The 15654-nt window shown below is 43.3% G+C and overlaps 1 protein-coding gene across 4 annotated transcripts in view; it reads right to left on the reverse strand.

Moving 5' to 3' along the window:
* crot (carnitine O-octanoyltransferase) overlaps positions 1-15654 on the reverse strand; it is a 60049-nt gene that overhangs the window by 42059 nt on the left and 2336 nt on the right. For 2 of the 4 annotated variants that reach the window (XM_072508651.1, XM_072508650.1), the window contains exons 2-5: positions 8751-8899; positions 2846-2970; positions 1589-1770; positions 174-298 (exon numbers count right to left, since the gene is read on the reverse strand). In XM_072508651.1, coding sequence (XP_072364752.1) covers positions 174-298; positions 1589-1770; positions 2846-2970; positions 8751-8853 — 535 coding nt within the window. In that variant the 5' untranslated portion in view covers positions 8854-8899. Of the gene's footprint in view, positions 1-173; positions 299-1588; positions 1771-2845; positions 2971-8750; positions 8900-15654 lie in introns of those variants that run through there. The other 2 variants (XM_072508652.1, XM_072508653.1) reach the window with 2 other exon arrangements.

A 15654-nucleotide genomic window follows, 5' to 3' on the forward strand; every position in this document is an offset into this window, starting at 1 on the left:
TCTTGGGTGGCGTCCCATTTTTCTTCATTTGCCATGTAACAATACATTCATAGTACCACCTATAGACACTGTACCTTTGGCACCCCGAGACCACTCGCTGCTTTTATATGTATAATAGATAGAATTTGATCCTTACTCGCTTTTGTATTTGTTGCTTACAATAAAATAATTACCGGTCTTAAAGTAGCTGACAAGAGAATCTCTGGTTACTCCAGGTACTTTGCAGGTACAGTACAATGCACGAAACTGGTCCATGTCCAATGGCACACTGCCAGTTTTGTGTATAGCCAAGCGCTGTCTAAAGGCAAACAAAGAGGAGGATTATTTTTCTCACCTAGCATTGCGCATAAAATGCTGCATTGACAAAAAGAAGACAACGTTATAAGACTTGTGCCCAGCATTAAACAGTTAACAATAAATCCCATATCAGATTATCAGCATGGTGATTGTGTGATTCCCAAATCAATATATGCTTATGCCATTTCACCAAAGTCAATTTATCATTTCCCGATATACCAATATTATACTGTAAACATACACTGGCTGCCATGATATTTTGTCCTAGGATAAACATTTAACAACATGTGAATTCCATTATTTAACAAAAAAAGTTTGAAAATACAGGCTGTATACTCTAAGCTCCAGGGCAGTGTAACTGCGGGTACCTCAAAGATGCGTGGGGGAATTCACCCTGGAGGTACCCAGGTAAGGTTGGCAAGGCAATTGGCAGGAAGTACAAAGTTCCAGTGGGTAAATGCCCTGTACTGGGATCCATCCGAAAATGCAATTTAAATTACAAACTTTGAATGGTCCTGAACGTCTTTCATCAATAGTTGCCCAGAAAAAGTTAGGAGAATTAAAATCACTGTGTTTCTAGGTAACTATTGTGCAGACTCACAACAGCCCCCCATGGGACTCCAGCTGCCCCACCCCCCAACTCTGATTAGCCCTCTCCAGGGCCCCTCCCACAAGACTACTCCCAATCCCTGACTACACACCTAGCCCTGACTGATCCCCACACCGACCACCTGCCACCGACCCTACCCCTCCCCGGTGCCATTAAAAAAAGGGTGTGGCACCCTTGCCTCCGATTCAGCAGGGCTCGACTGAAGGCCTCAGCAGCACGCCGCACTGCACAATTCTCACCTGCCCTGAGTCAGAAGGTCAGGTGGGACGGGATCGAAAAGACTACAAAGTAGAAAAGTAGGAGTGGAGTGGCAATCAGAGTCCGAGAGGGTCTGAACGTCCACAGAGTAGCAATGTGCTTTTAATAAAGATAATATAGGCTATCCCTTGATATTTTCTATAATATACTCAGAGCAGTGTTTGAGATCAAAATTAGAAAGTTAGATGAACCTCCACTAAATCTGATAAAGGCATTGAATATGCACCTTGTGTTTCAGGCACAGAGTACATACTGCAAGCTTTAGTGATGGAACAGTTTAGTTCCAAATCAGAAAAACTGAATTCCAAATCACCATCAAAATCCAAAAGGCTTAATTTGGAAATGGGGATTAAACATTATTTTCCTTATTACATTTCAGTAAAAAATGTTTTACATTTCACAATTACATATAATTCAACTTACTTTCTAAGTAGTTTCCAAAATTGCAGCATGTAGAATACAGCTATAGCAGATCGCTCAAGCTGTGTGCCTTCTTTTGGTGGCCAATAATGTTCTAAATAGGGCGCAGGACCTCCAAAGTTTACATTCAACATTGATGGCATTCGGACATCCAGATAGCCACTGGTCAGCCACCATTCCTCAAGCTGATCAAAAGATACAGAACAATAGTGGTCATGTGCTTCTAAAATCCAAAATAAAATCCAAAATTCACACAAGAAAGCAACATCCAATACCAATTACTTGGAAATGATCTGAAACTATACAGGCATCTGAAGGACATCCCAGCATTTTATGCAGAAGCCACAAGTAATTTCTAAATTGATCAAATTATTATACTTAAAAGTACCAGTTCAAGACATTACAGCGCTTGTCAGAGCTTTAAAGTCCATCTTGCATTAGTCAAGGATTCCCCAGAAAATAAAAAGGATCCATCAAATATTGAAAATTGTAATATAATGCAATACAATATCAATTACAATTAAACAACTTCAACGTCACTTCAATACCAATTTCTCAAAGGTTTTATTTCTGTGCAAATAAAGAATGCACAAAATGTCTAGGTGAGGTACCACAATTATGGATGACAAAGGTTTCAAGTTTGGGCTTGATACACCAAACATCACTTGTCCCCACCCAACTGAATGATAAGGTCAGCAGTACATAGCTTCCTTGTTGCAAAATCCCTGGGTAAAATTCTCAAAGTTTGTGGTCAGCTGCAGTATCAACCCATGCTTCTATCTTGCAAGTCCAATCTTGTACCAGTGCCACTCCTGGTATGTGAAAATGGAAGACTTAGAAATAAAAATCAGGATTTGTGGAAATTGGTGAAATAAAATATGCATGGGAATGTGATGGAGAGAACAATGCCACAGAAAAGAGAGATGGATCTCAACCATATCATTGAGGAGTAGAATCAAAGAAGAGTCAACACTCATGCTGATCTCACATGCTTCCTAGCAATCCTGAAAACATAGACATAGCCCCGGAAGATCAATCACCTTTTCATGTATAGATGATGCAAGGGAAAGAGAAAACAGGGATGGAACGGACAAAAAATATCTTTTAAATGCAGGAATATGCAAGAATTAAAATAGAAAACCTTTCAAAAATGTAAGGAATGCAACTATGTCCAAATCTGTAGACAGGCAACCAGAAAGTAAACCAACTACACTACTTCATTATCATATTAATGCCAACAGCATCTGTGCTCCTGCTTACCCAGTTTCTCCTAACTTTGGCCCTCTCCAGAAGTTTTTGGTGTAGCTGTTTACCAATCCCTTGTCCAAATGTTTTAATAATCTCTGTACTCCTTTGAAGTTCTTCTTCATTCAAAAATGGCTTCACTAAAACAATTTTTAAAAAATTCAACTGTATAATCACAACTAAATAATATTGACAAACCTACTATAACAGGTTTTCACTGACAATGCAGCACAAAACATTATATTCTTGAGAAATATGCGGACATTGCTACCATAAAGGTACGATTCTGAAATCTGAAGGATCCTAGAGATCCAGGAACCTTTTTTTAATAATCAAACAGTTTCCATAGGTCAAATATTGCACAATGTGAATGTAAGATAGATTACTGGAGGAGGTAGAAACGATCAAATGAAAATTTACACATAATAATCTGGCACAGAATTCTTAGCGCTGTATTAATATCTAATTGAGCTCACAGATGAACATTAAAACAAAGGGATCAAACCTTAAAGCCGGAACACACGAGGTCTAGTGATACAAATCAAAAAAGCAGAACTGGAGAAATAAAATAAGTCACCAGAGCTCAAAAAGGGTGCCACAGCCTGTGGCAATACCCCATTTTGTATGATCAGCTACTGTCTATGAAATTAAACAAAACATGATAAAAATTCAAGAATGTACAATAGTCAACATCTCCCAAATGCCAAAATTGAAATCCCGTCGATTTCGGCGGGAGAACAGCTGGTTAGTCAGTTTCAGCGGGAGCAGTGCGGAAGTGGCTGCTGGGAGGTAAGTCTGTCCTTTAAAAGCACTTGTCTTTGCAGGGGCAGGCCAGTCGATTTTGGCGTGAGAACAGCTGGTGAGTCAGTTTCAGCGAGCAGGGCGGAAGTGGCTGCTGGGAGGTAAGTCTGTCCTTTAAAAGCACTTGTCTTTGTAGGGGCAGGCCAGTCGATTTCGGCGTGAGAACAGCTGGTGAGTCAGTTTCAGCGGGAGCAGTGCGGAAGTGGCTGCTGGGAGGTAAGTCTGTCCTTTAAAAGCACTTGTCTTTGCAGGGACAGGCCAGTCGATTTCGGCGTGAGAACAGCTGGTGAGTCAGTTTCAGCGAGCAGGGCGGAAGTGGCTGCTGGGAGGTAAGTCTGTCCTTTAAAAGCACTTGTCTTTGCAGGGGCAGGCCAGTCGATTTCGGCGGGAGAACAGCTGGTGAGTCAGTTTCAGCGGGAGCAGTGCGGAAGTGGCTGCTGGGAGGTAAGTCTGTCCTTTAAAAGCACTTGTCTTTGCAGGGACAGGCCAGTCGATTTCGGCGGGAGTGGAGCTGGCTGGTTAGTCAATTTCAGCAGGAGCTGAGAATTTTTTTTTTTTAAATTAGTGTTTTAGGCGGGAACAGGAAGTCGACCCGCGGACGTCTGGGAAGACCCTCACCAATAAATTCTGGTGGAGAGGAAACCCGAGACACTACACGTGTAGTGTCTCCCACCCGCCCTCCTCCTCTAACCTAATAATAAAACCCATTGGTCTGAGGTAAGTACCATATTTTATTATATTATTATTATTTTTTATTAAAAAATTTAATTTAGTTGTTAGCCAGATCTTGGTAGAAAGTTAGAGGAATGGCAGGGAAGGGAGTGCAATGTTCCTCCTGCAGGATGTTTGAGGTGAGGGATGCAGTTAGTGTCCCTGCTGATTTTACCTGCAGGAAGTGCTGCCATCTCCAGCTCCTCCAAGACCGAGTTAGGGAACTGGAGCTGGAGTTGGAAGAACTTCGGATCATTCGGGAGGCAGAAGGGGTCATAGATAGCAGCTTCAGGGAATTAGTTACACCAAAAATTGGAGATAGGTGGGTAACTGTAAGAGGGACTGGGAATAAGCAATCAGTGCAGGGATCCCCTGCGGTCGTTCCCCTGAGAAACAAGTATACCGCTTTGGATACTTGTGGGGGGGGGGGGGGACTTACCAGGGGTAAGCCATGGGGTACGGGCCTCTGGCACGGAGTCTGTCCCTGTTGCTCAGAAGGGAAGGGGGGAGAGGAGCAGAGCATTAGTAATTGGGGACTCTATAGTCAGGGGCACAGATAGGAGATTTTGTGGGAGCGTGAGAGACTCACGTTTGGTATGTTGCCTCCCAGGTGCAAGGGTACGTGATGTCTCGGATCGTGTTTTCCGGGTCCTTAGGGGGAGGGGGAGCAGCCCCAAGTCGTGGTCCACATTGGCACTAACGACATAGGTAAGAAAGGGGACAAGGATGTCAGGCAGGCTTTCAGGGAGCTAGGATGGAAGCTCAGAACTAGAACAAACAGAGTTGTTATCTCTGGGTTGTTGCCCGTGCCACATGATAGTGAGATGAGGAATAGGGAGAGAGAGCATTTAAACACGTGGCTACAGGGATGGTGCAGGCGGGAGGGATTCAGATTTCTGGATAACTGGGGCTCTTTCTGGGGAAGGTGGGACCTCGACAGACAGGATGGTCTACATCTGAACCTGAGGGGCACAAATATCCTGGGGGGGGAGATTTGTTAGTGCTCTTTGGGGGGGTTTAAACTAATGCAGCAGGGGCATGGGAACCTGGATTGTAGTTTTAGGGTAAGGGAGAATGAGAGTATAGAGGTCAGGAGCACAGATTTGACGTCGCAGGAGGGGGCCAGTGTTCAGGTAGGTGGTTTGAAGTGTGTCTACTTCAATGCCAGGAGTATACAAAACAAGGTAGGGGAACTGGCAGCATGGGTTGGTACCTGGGACTTCGATGTTGTGGCCATTTCGGAGACATGGATAGAGCAGGGACAGGAATGGATGTCGCAGGTTCCGGGGTTTAGGTGTTTTAGTAAGCTCAGAGAAGGAGGCAAAAGAGGGGGAGGTGTGGCGCTGCTAGTCAAGAGCAGTATTACGGTGGCGGAGAGGATGCTAGATGGGGACTCTTCTTCCGAGGTAGTATGGGCTGAAGTTAGAAACAGGAAAGGAGAGGTCACCCTGTTGGGAGTTTTTTATAGGCCTCCTAATAGTTCAAGGGATGTAGAGGAAAGGATGGCGAAGATGATTCTGGACAAGAGCGAAAGTAACAGGGTAGTTATTATGGGAGACTTTAACTTTCCAAATATTGACTGGAAAAGATATAGTTCGAGTACAATAGATGGGTTGTTTTTTGTACAGTGTGTGCAGGAGGGTTTCCTGAAACAATATGTTAACAGGCCAACAAGAGGCGAGGCCACATTGGATTTGGTTTTGGGTAATGAACCAGGCCAGGTGTTGGATTTGGAGGTAGGAGAGCACTTTGGGGACAGTGACCACAATTCGGTGACGTTTACGTTAATGATGGAAAGGGATAAGTATACACCACAGGGCAAGAGTTATAGCTGGGGGAAGGGCAATTATGATGCCATTAGACGTGACTTGGGGGGGATAAGGTGGAGAAGTAGGCTGCAAGTGTTGGGCACACTGGATAAGTGGGGCTTGTTCAAGGATCAGCTACTGCGTGTTCTTGATAAGTATGTACCGGTCAGGCAGGGAGGAAGGCGTCGAGCGAGGGAACCGTGGTTTACCAAGGAAGTGAAATCTCTTGTTAAGAGGAAGAAGGAGGCCTATGTGAAGATGAGGTGTGAAGTTTCGGTTGGGGCGATGGATAGTTACAAGGTAGCGAGGAAGGATCTAAAGAGAGAGCTAAGACGAGCAAGGAGGGGACATGAGAAGTATTTGGCAGGAAGGATCAAGGAAAACCCAAAAGCTTTCTATAGGTATGTCAGGAATAAGCGAATGACTAGGGAAAGAGTAGGACCAGTCAAGGACAGGGATGGGAAATTGTGTGTGGAGTCTGAAGAGATAGGCGAGATACTAAATGAATATTTTTCGTCAGTATTCACTCAGGAAAAAGATAATGTTGTGGAGGAGAATGCTGAGCCCCAGGCTAATAGAATAGATGGCATTGAGGTACGTAGGGAAGAGGTGTTGGCAATTCTGGACAGGCTGAAAATAGATAAGGTCCCCGGGACCTGATGGGATTTATCCTAGGATTCTCTGGGAGGCCAGGGAAGAGATTGCTGGACCTTTGGCTTTGATTTTTATGTCATCATTGGCTACAGGAATAGTGCCAGAGGACTGGAGGACAGCAAATGTGGTCCCTTTGTTCAAAAAGGGGAGCAGAAACAACCCCGGCAACTATAGACCGGTGAGCCTCACATCTGTAGTGGGTAAAGTCTTGGAGGGGATTAGAAGAGACAAGATTTATAATCATCTAGATAGGAATAATATGATCAGGGATAGTCAGCATGGCTTTGTGAAGGGTAGGTCATGCCTCACAAACCTTATTGAGTTCTTTGAGAAGGTGACTGAACAGGTAGACGAGGGTAGAGCAGTTGATGTGGTGTATATGGATTTCAGCAAAGCGTTTGATAAGGTTCCCCACGGTAGGCTATTGCAGAAAATACGGAGGCTGGGGATTGAGGGTGATTTAGAGATGTGGATCAGAAATTGGCTAGCTGAAAGAAGACAGAGGGTGGTGGTTGATGGGAAATGTTCAGAATGGAGTACAGTCACAAGTGGAGTACCACAAGGATCTGTTCTGGGGCCGTTGCTGTTTGTCATTTTTATCAATGACCTAGAGGAAGGCGCAGAAGGGTGGGTGAGTAAATTTGCAGACGATACTAAAGTCGGTGGTGTTGTCGATAGTGTGGAAGGATGTAGCAGGTTACAGAGGGATATAGATAAGCTGCAGGGCTGGGCTGAGAGGTGGCAAATGGAGTTTAATGTAGAGAAGTGTGAGGTGATTCACTTTGGAAGGAATAACAGGAATGCGGAATATTTGGCTAATGGTAAAGTTCTTGAAAGTGTGGATGAGCAGAGGGATCTAGGTGTCCATGTACATAGATCCCTGAAAGTTGCCACCCAGGTTGATAGGGTTGTGAAGAAGGCCTATGGAGTGTTGGCCTTTATTGGTAGAGGGATTGAGTTCCGGAGTCGGGAGGTCATGTTGCAGCTGTACAGAACTCTGGTACGGCCGCATTTGGAGTATTGCGTACAGTTCTGGTCACCGCATTATAGGAAGGACGTGGAGGCTTTGGAGCGGGTGCAGAGGAGATTTACCAGGATGTTGCCTGGTATGGAGGGAAAATCTTATGAGGAAAGGCTGATGGACTTGAGGTTGTTTTCGTTGGAGAGAAGAAGGTTAAGAGGAGACTTAATAGAGGCATACAAAATGATCAGGGGGTTGGATAGGGTGGACAGTGAGAGCCTTCTCCCGCGGATGGATATGGCTGGCACGAGGGGACATAACTTTAAACTGAGGGGTAATAGATATAGGACAGAGGTCAGAGGTAGGTTCTTTACGCAAAGAGTAGTGAGGCCGTGGAATGCCCTACCTGCTACAGTAGTGAACTCGCCAACATTGAGGGCATTTACAAGTTTATTGGATAAACATATGGATGATAATGGCATAGTGTAGGTTAGATGGCTTTTGTTTCGGTGCAACATCGTGGGCCGAAGGGCCTGTACTGCGCTGTATTGTTCTATGTTCTATACTCAAACGTATTAAGATCTAACTAGACCCTTGCCTCAATAGTGAAACTGGTGGGCTGAGGATCCATTGCATGTATAACACACAGGCAATGGGCAAGTAGAATAGTGTGGGTTAGAATAACAGAGGCAAAGTGGGAAAAATCTGCAGTGGTCCTCAGCCGTGTGACAGAAAGCAGTCAGCAGAGATAGATTTGAAGCTATGAATTGGCAATTGACTCTCTGCCAACAACCAGATCAAGTATGTTTGGTTTAGTACTGAGTACACTATATAGTTACTGCTACATGACAACAATTTTAATGAGTCTGGTCTTTAAGAGATGTCGACATGAAAAGATAGTTCCTTTTTTGACCACAAAAGACATTCAATTGCTGCATAGAGACAGAAATAAAACTCTATGTAAACTATGACGATGACACTGTACCTGCATCTAAATATTTCAGCAAGGATTCCTCAAGAGGGGGAACAGGTAATGGAGGTAATGAGTCCTGGTACTGGAATGTGCGTTCTTCTTTTGATTCAAACATCTGATTTTCCTTTTTTTTTTTTTTAAATCAAAACTTCACCGTATTTCTAGTAACAACACAAGAAAACATGGAATTACGGGGGGGAAAATTCTATAAAGACCGTCCCTTCCACAGATGAAGTACAATCAACAACATACATTTATATTGTACTACTTTCTTAAAAGAATGCCCCAGATTATTATTTCCTGCAGAGCTTTGACCCCCTATTTCCAGAAAAGTATAAGTGGGGCTGTTTAGCACAGGGCTAAATCACTGGCTTTGAAAGCAGACCAAGGCAGGCCAGCAGCACGGTTCAATCCCCGTAACATCCTCCCCGAACAGGCGCCGGAATGTGGCGACTAGGGGCTTTTCACAGTAACTTCATTTGAAGCCTACTTGTGACAATAAGCGATTTTCATTACATTTCATTTCAAGAGTGCATGAAGGTGTTTTGATTTTGATTTGATTTATTATTGCCACATGTAATGGTATATAGTGAAAAGTATTGTTTCTTGCATGCTGTACAAACAATGCATACCGTACATAGGGAAGGAAGGAGAGACTACAGAATGTAATGTTACAGTCATAGCTAGGGTGTAGAGAAATGATCAACTTAATACAAGGTAGGTCCATTCAAAAGTCTGATGGCAGTAGGGAAGAAGCTGTTCTAGAGTCGGTTGGTACGTGACCTCAAACTTTGGTATCTTTTTCCTGACGGAAGAAGGTGGAAGAGAGTATGTCCGGGGTGCGTGGGGTCTTTAATTATGCTGGCTGCCTTTCCGAGGCAGCGGGAATTGTAGACAGAGTCAATGGATGGGAGGCTGGTTTGTGTGATGGATTGCGCTACATTCACGACCTTAAGGTGTCTTTCTTAATATATATTTAAATCCCCCGCCCAACCTTATCCACCTTTCCTTACCCCTTCTCCCCTTTGCTTCCCCCTTCCCTTCCCCCCCACATCTCCATCTGTCACAGTTTAGCCTCTGATGTTAGTTTCTCTGCAGTTTGGCCTCTCATACCTTTTGCTCTCTGGGGACTGCCGTTAGCACTCTTTTCCCTTGGTTGCTGTGGCTATTAGCACCCCGTTTCCCTGGCTTTCTGTGGCTATGACTGATCTTTCATTCTCGCTCCACAGTATAAAAATTTCCCACTTTCTCTGTCTGTTAGCTTTGACAAAGAGTCATTGGACTTGAAACGTTAGCTCTTTTCACTCCCTACAGATGCTGCCAGACCTGCTGAGATTTTCCAGCATTTTCTCTTTCGTTTCAGATTCCAGCATCCACAGTAATTTGCTTTCCTCCTAAATAGGATGGGGAAATATCTTAACAGCACTGTGGGTGTAATGACACCTGATGGACTGCAGTATTTCAAGGCAGCAGCTCAAGAGAAATAAACACTAGCCTGGACAGTGACACCCTCGTCCAATGAAATAATTTATTTTTAAACCACAACTACACAGAAAGAAGAAACGGAAAATGTAATAAGTTGCAACAGTGGTGACTAAATCATTCTCAGTTACTGACAGGTAAAGCGGGATAGGAAGTCTTTGTTCTTTAGAATTAACACACTAAATATAAATAGATCTTTCTATCTTTGTACAATGTCGCCTTCCGCAGGGCACCGGCTAGAATATCAAGGCCCACCAGGGAAATTAGGCGGAGTGTTTACCAATGCGTTTTGGGTAACTGTGACCTCCCGGGACTACTTATGCCAGAGTTAGCATCACCAGTCATGGGAGAAGAGTGATGCACAAGGATGCACAGTATAACAGCTAGGTTAAACATCACTGAGCTTTTCTTGTCTTTTTACTGTATGCTCCTAGGTGAGGTTCATCCTTCCAACACAAGCGGACAGGAAAAAAAAGCCCCAAAACCTGCACACTATCTCCTGACTTTCCACTGTGATCTCATTACTCCCCCCGGATTTCTTTCTTTTTCAGGCCTCTGCTGCACCTTTAACTGAAACAAGAACAGAAAATCCTATCATATCAATGGAGATTGAGTCTCTATCCCAAAAATAAATTCATACATTCAAGGCAAGCCAGAATTCCTAGCTTGCTGCCAGATAATCACAGCACCCGCGTATGCTACAGGTCCAGGGTCAGAAGGGCCAGAATGGCTAAATTAATCAGAATATCACCAAGACTTTGACCGGAAGGGATAACCAACCACTTTGATACCATTAGGTAATAGCTGATCCAGCTGATCTTTTCCTATCCCTCAAGCTATCTATCAGAGTTACCCTCACACCACCTGGAACTCTGCATAGATTTTCAAATTTGTATTACTTATCTCTTATATTAAACGGATGACAACACTTAAATTATGTAGTGTCCTCAGCATAACAAAATATGAAGGATTTTAAAAATGCACATTTCTATAAAATTATTTGACTTTAAGTAGACTATTGCAATAAAATTCAACAGATACAGAGATCCAGGACAATACAGGCACCAAAATGATTACAAAAGTCTAATACCAGGTTAATACTCCTCATCTGCTAGCAAAGCATGCATGCATTTTATTTAGCATTTGCTATGAAATGTGCAAGCACAGAACTATATATTTCTAGCAGCAAACTAAGTATTCATACAAAGTGCTGACAAAGGTAACCTTTTCCCCACAAGTTATGTCCAAGTAAAATGAGGTATTTTAGACATTCCTCTTGAAAGTATAAACCTTTCACTGGATGAGTGTGTGAAAGCTGGGGTATGACAACCAAGCCACTCTATTACACAAAGTTTGATTTGTAATGTTTAACTATTTGTTTCTCCATAGATGTTGCCTTCCCTATTGAGTATTTCTGGCATTTTCTGTTTGCATTTCAGGGTTTCCAGCACCGGCAGTATTTTGCTTTTATTCTAGCAGCACAATGGAAAATTTGTGAAAATCTATTGCTGTATGAATCCAATTGTTTTACTAATATTAGAAGGTGTTTTTAAAAAAAGAGTTTGGTCTATATACAGGATTCCCAGATTTATGGTTACTTGATAGAACCCTACTTAAAATGTTTCAAAGCTGGCCTGTTCTGTTGAAAATGACAAAACAATTACAAAAACAAAATACTATAGAACACGGCATACAAGTTGACCTGACATACACGATTGCCCATTTTTTCAGTGCTAAAATGCATGTTTAGGCCCATACTCAGTGTATAAGTTGCCCCCCCCCCCAAAATTTCTAACTATTGACTGCACTAGGAGTTGGCATCAATTTGTTCACCTCAGAGATACATGTTTAGGTTTACACCCGCCTTATAAATCGGCGCTTGAGATACAGGCCGTGTTGGCAAGAAAGGACACAGGGGTTTACAACAGGCACACACAGTAGACTGCACATGGCAAGGGGCAAAATTAAACGGGCTCTACTGCACAAACATTGATGGGGGGTCACATTTTATACTTGCCGTAAAAGTCAACACCCGATTCTGGGAATGATTCTTTGAAACTTCAAAGGTCGACTTATAAGCTGCGATCAAGGTACTCTCACTGACAATCTGCCCGATTTTACAATTCCTTCCTTCACGATCGTAAAACCTATTACCTAATGGTTCAAAGTGCCCTTTTCCAGGCGAACCACATCTTACTGCTGTCATAATATACATCTATGTATATAATGGAGTGCAGACAGGCAGTGATTGACACACAGGATGACCAGTAAGCACACAGAACAGAGCAGCCAATCACCAGACAGGACACGACCACTATAAAGCCAGAGGGCACCAGTTTTCCCGCTCTCTCTGGACCCAGCCTCAGACCGTCAGAGTTCATGAGCTGGCCAGTGCAAACACCATGTGGTAGCTAGTAAGTCTGGTTAGGCTAGTATCTGGTCTCCAGTCAAGTCAGCATAGTGTCAACCCACAGTTGAACATGTATAATATTTTTGATGTTAAATAAAATTGTGTTGCATCTTATCAAGTGTTGGCGGTCTGTCTCTCGCTACACTGCATCAAGTGCAGTCCACATCGACCCAGCCTACCCAACACATCAATTGCTACCCAATTTTATGTTCATTTTCCTAATATTTTACAAAACACTAAATTTGGTAAATAAAGACAAAGGTTAATTGCGAGCAACCTGCTGAATAGGAGAAGCACTGGTGCAAGAAGACACTTTGTTGTCACATGACAAACTAAGTCACCTGAAGGTGACTAATGGATCACATGAACAGACTTAGCCATCCATTGTGCTGAGCACCAGAGATGTAAGGAAAAGAAAAATATCTCAGTACAGCTCTGTTACAAGTGAAAGGCACGACAAAAGCATCTCGCCAGCATGTCTCAGGCTTACATTAACACTGCAGTGAAATTACTGTGAAAAGCCACATTCTGGCGCCTGTCGCTGCATTTTTCCTTACTACTCTTACTTTGCACCCCTCCTCCAGTTCTCCTTCACGCAAACTGCACAAAACACCATTCTGCACCTATTCCCTTCCTCTTGTGGAATTAACTGTTATGGTATAAAACCAATATAATCATACAAAACTAAGGTTCAGGAAAAGATCCATTCATCCTGTCTCGCACAGATGTATGCATCTTATGCATCACAAGATACATACTGCCCAGGCCACCCAGAGCCATGTAAACGTCTGGAATTGGCTAAAACCAGATAAAACCACATACCAACTAGAAGGGAGGGAAGCTGTAAATTTCCTCTCTGATCCCTTTGGGTGATCAAACCTAGTCCTGTAAATCACTGATTTGTAGTACATCATACCTACCTCTTTTATGAACTGACCGAATTCAGCAATTGGTTTGGGTCTCTCTTCAAGGATGCATCTCCTAATATCCAGTCTAGGTCTGCTATAACTTGTAACCATGACGTAGAGTCCTCCTTAGCCTATTCAGCTGAAATAATAGGTCTATATAAACACAATCCAGTCCTTCAGAAGCCTCAATCAAATTGACTCACACATGCTTCTTTTAAGTATAGAAATCTAGCTTGCTGAGTCTATCTGGGAAACTGAGGAGCTTTAAACTGGGAATTTATCTTGTAGCCCTCCTCTAAACCCTTTCCACAGCTTAACTATCTCTAATCTTGTGGGGAGATCAAGATCGTATACCTCTACTTGCACATCTCTGTCAATACATCATTCCCACACCAGTGAAACCCTTATCCACACTTTCCTGACTATTAAACTCAAAGTCCTATTTATCAGATTCCTATGCAACAACTGGCACAAAACTGTCACCCATGTTGTCTTACATAAAGCCTTTCTTTCCCATCACTCCCATGGATTCTCTGTGCAACCTAAGCCCCCCATCACACACACAACCCTACAAACTCCTACCTTACCCCAGTGTAGCACATTCAAAATCCTTATCCTCATTTAAAATCCCTCCAACATTTCATTCCATAGAGTCATAGATGTTTACAGCATTGAAACAGGCCCATTGGCCCAGCTGGTCCATGTTGCCCAGTTTCTATCACTAAGCTAGTCCCACTTGCCTGCATATAGAGGGGCCCATACCCCTCTATACCCACCCTGCCCATGTAACTGTCTATCTGTTTTTTAAAGGAAATAATTGTACCTGCCTCTACCACTGCCTCTGGCAGTCTGTTCCAGATGCTCACCACCCTCTGTGCGAAGAAATGTCCCCTCTGGTCTCTTTTGTATCACTCTCCTCTCACCGTAAACCTATGCCCTCCAGTTCTAGACTCCTCTACCTTTGGGAAAAGTTGTTGACTATATACCTTATCGATGCTCCTCATTATTTTATAGACCTCTATAAGATCACCCCTAAGCCTCCTACGCTCCAGGGAAAAAAGTCCCAGCCTATCCAGCCTCTCTTTATAACTCAGACCATCAGGCAACATCCTATTAAACCACTTATGTACCCTTTCCAAAGCATCCACACCCTTCTGGTAGTGTGGCGACCAGCATTGTACACAATATTCCAAATAAGGCCTAACTAAGGTTCTGTACAGCTGCAACATGACTTGCCAATTTTTATATCCAGTGCCCCAACCGATGAAGGCCAGCATACCGTATGCCTTCTTGACCACCTTATCCACATGCGTTGCCACTTTCAGTGATCGATGGACATGCACGCCCAGATCTCTCTGCCTGTCAGTACTCACAAGAAGTCTACTATTTAATGTGTAATTCCTACATGCATTGGAACTTCCAACGTGCATTACCTCACACTTGTCCGGATAAGCTCCATCTGCCTATTCTCCGCCCAAGATCCAACCAGTTTATATCCTGCTGTATCCTCTGACAATCCTCTTCACTATCCGCAACTCCACCAATTTTTATGTCGTCTGCGAATTTACTAATCAGACCAGCTACATTTTCTTCCAAATCATTTATATACACCACAAACAACAAAGGCCCCAGAACTGCTGCTTGTGGAACATTGCTAGTCACAGCCCTCTATTGCTACCCTCTGTCTTCTGTGCCCAAGCCAGTTCTGAATCCAACTTGCCAGCTCTCCTCTGATCCCATGTGACTTCACCTTTTGTATCAGTCTACCATGAGGTACCTTGTCAAAGGCTTTACGGAATTCCATGTATACAACATCTACTACCTTTCCCTCATCTATCACCTTTGTCACTTCCTCGAAAAATTCAATCAAGTTAGTGAGGCACGACTTCCCCTTCACAAAGCCATGCCGCCCATCACAAATAAGTCCATTTGTTTCCAAATGTGAGTAAATCCTATCTCTAAGAATCGTTTCCAATAGTTCCCTACCACTGACATCAGGCTCACCGGCATAAAATTTCCTGGATTATCCCTGCTGCCCTTCTTAAACAATGGAACATCATTGGCTACTCTCCAGTCCTCTGGAACTTCACCTGTAGCCAATGAGGGTACAAAGATT

This window comes from Scyliorhinus torazame, chromosome 6 (genome assembly GCF_047496885.1).
Source record: "Scyliorhinus torazame isolate Kashiwa2021f chromosome 6, sScyTor2.1, whole genome shotgun sequence".
NCBI classification, from domain to species: domain Eukaryota; kingdom Metazoa; phylum Chordata; class Chondrichthyes; order Carcharhiniformes; family Scyliorhinidae; genus Scyliorhinus; species Scyliorhinus torazame.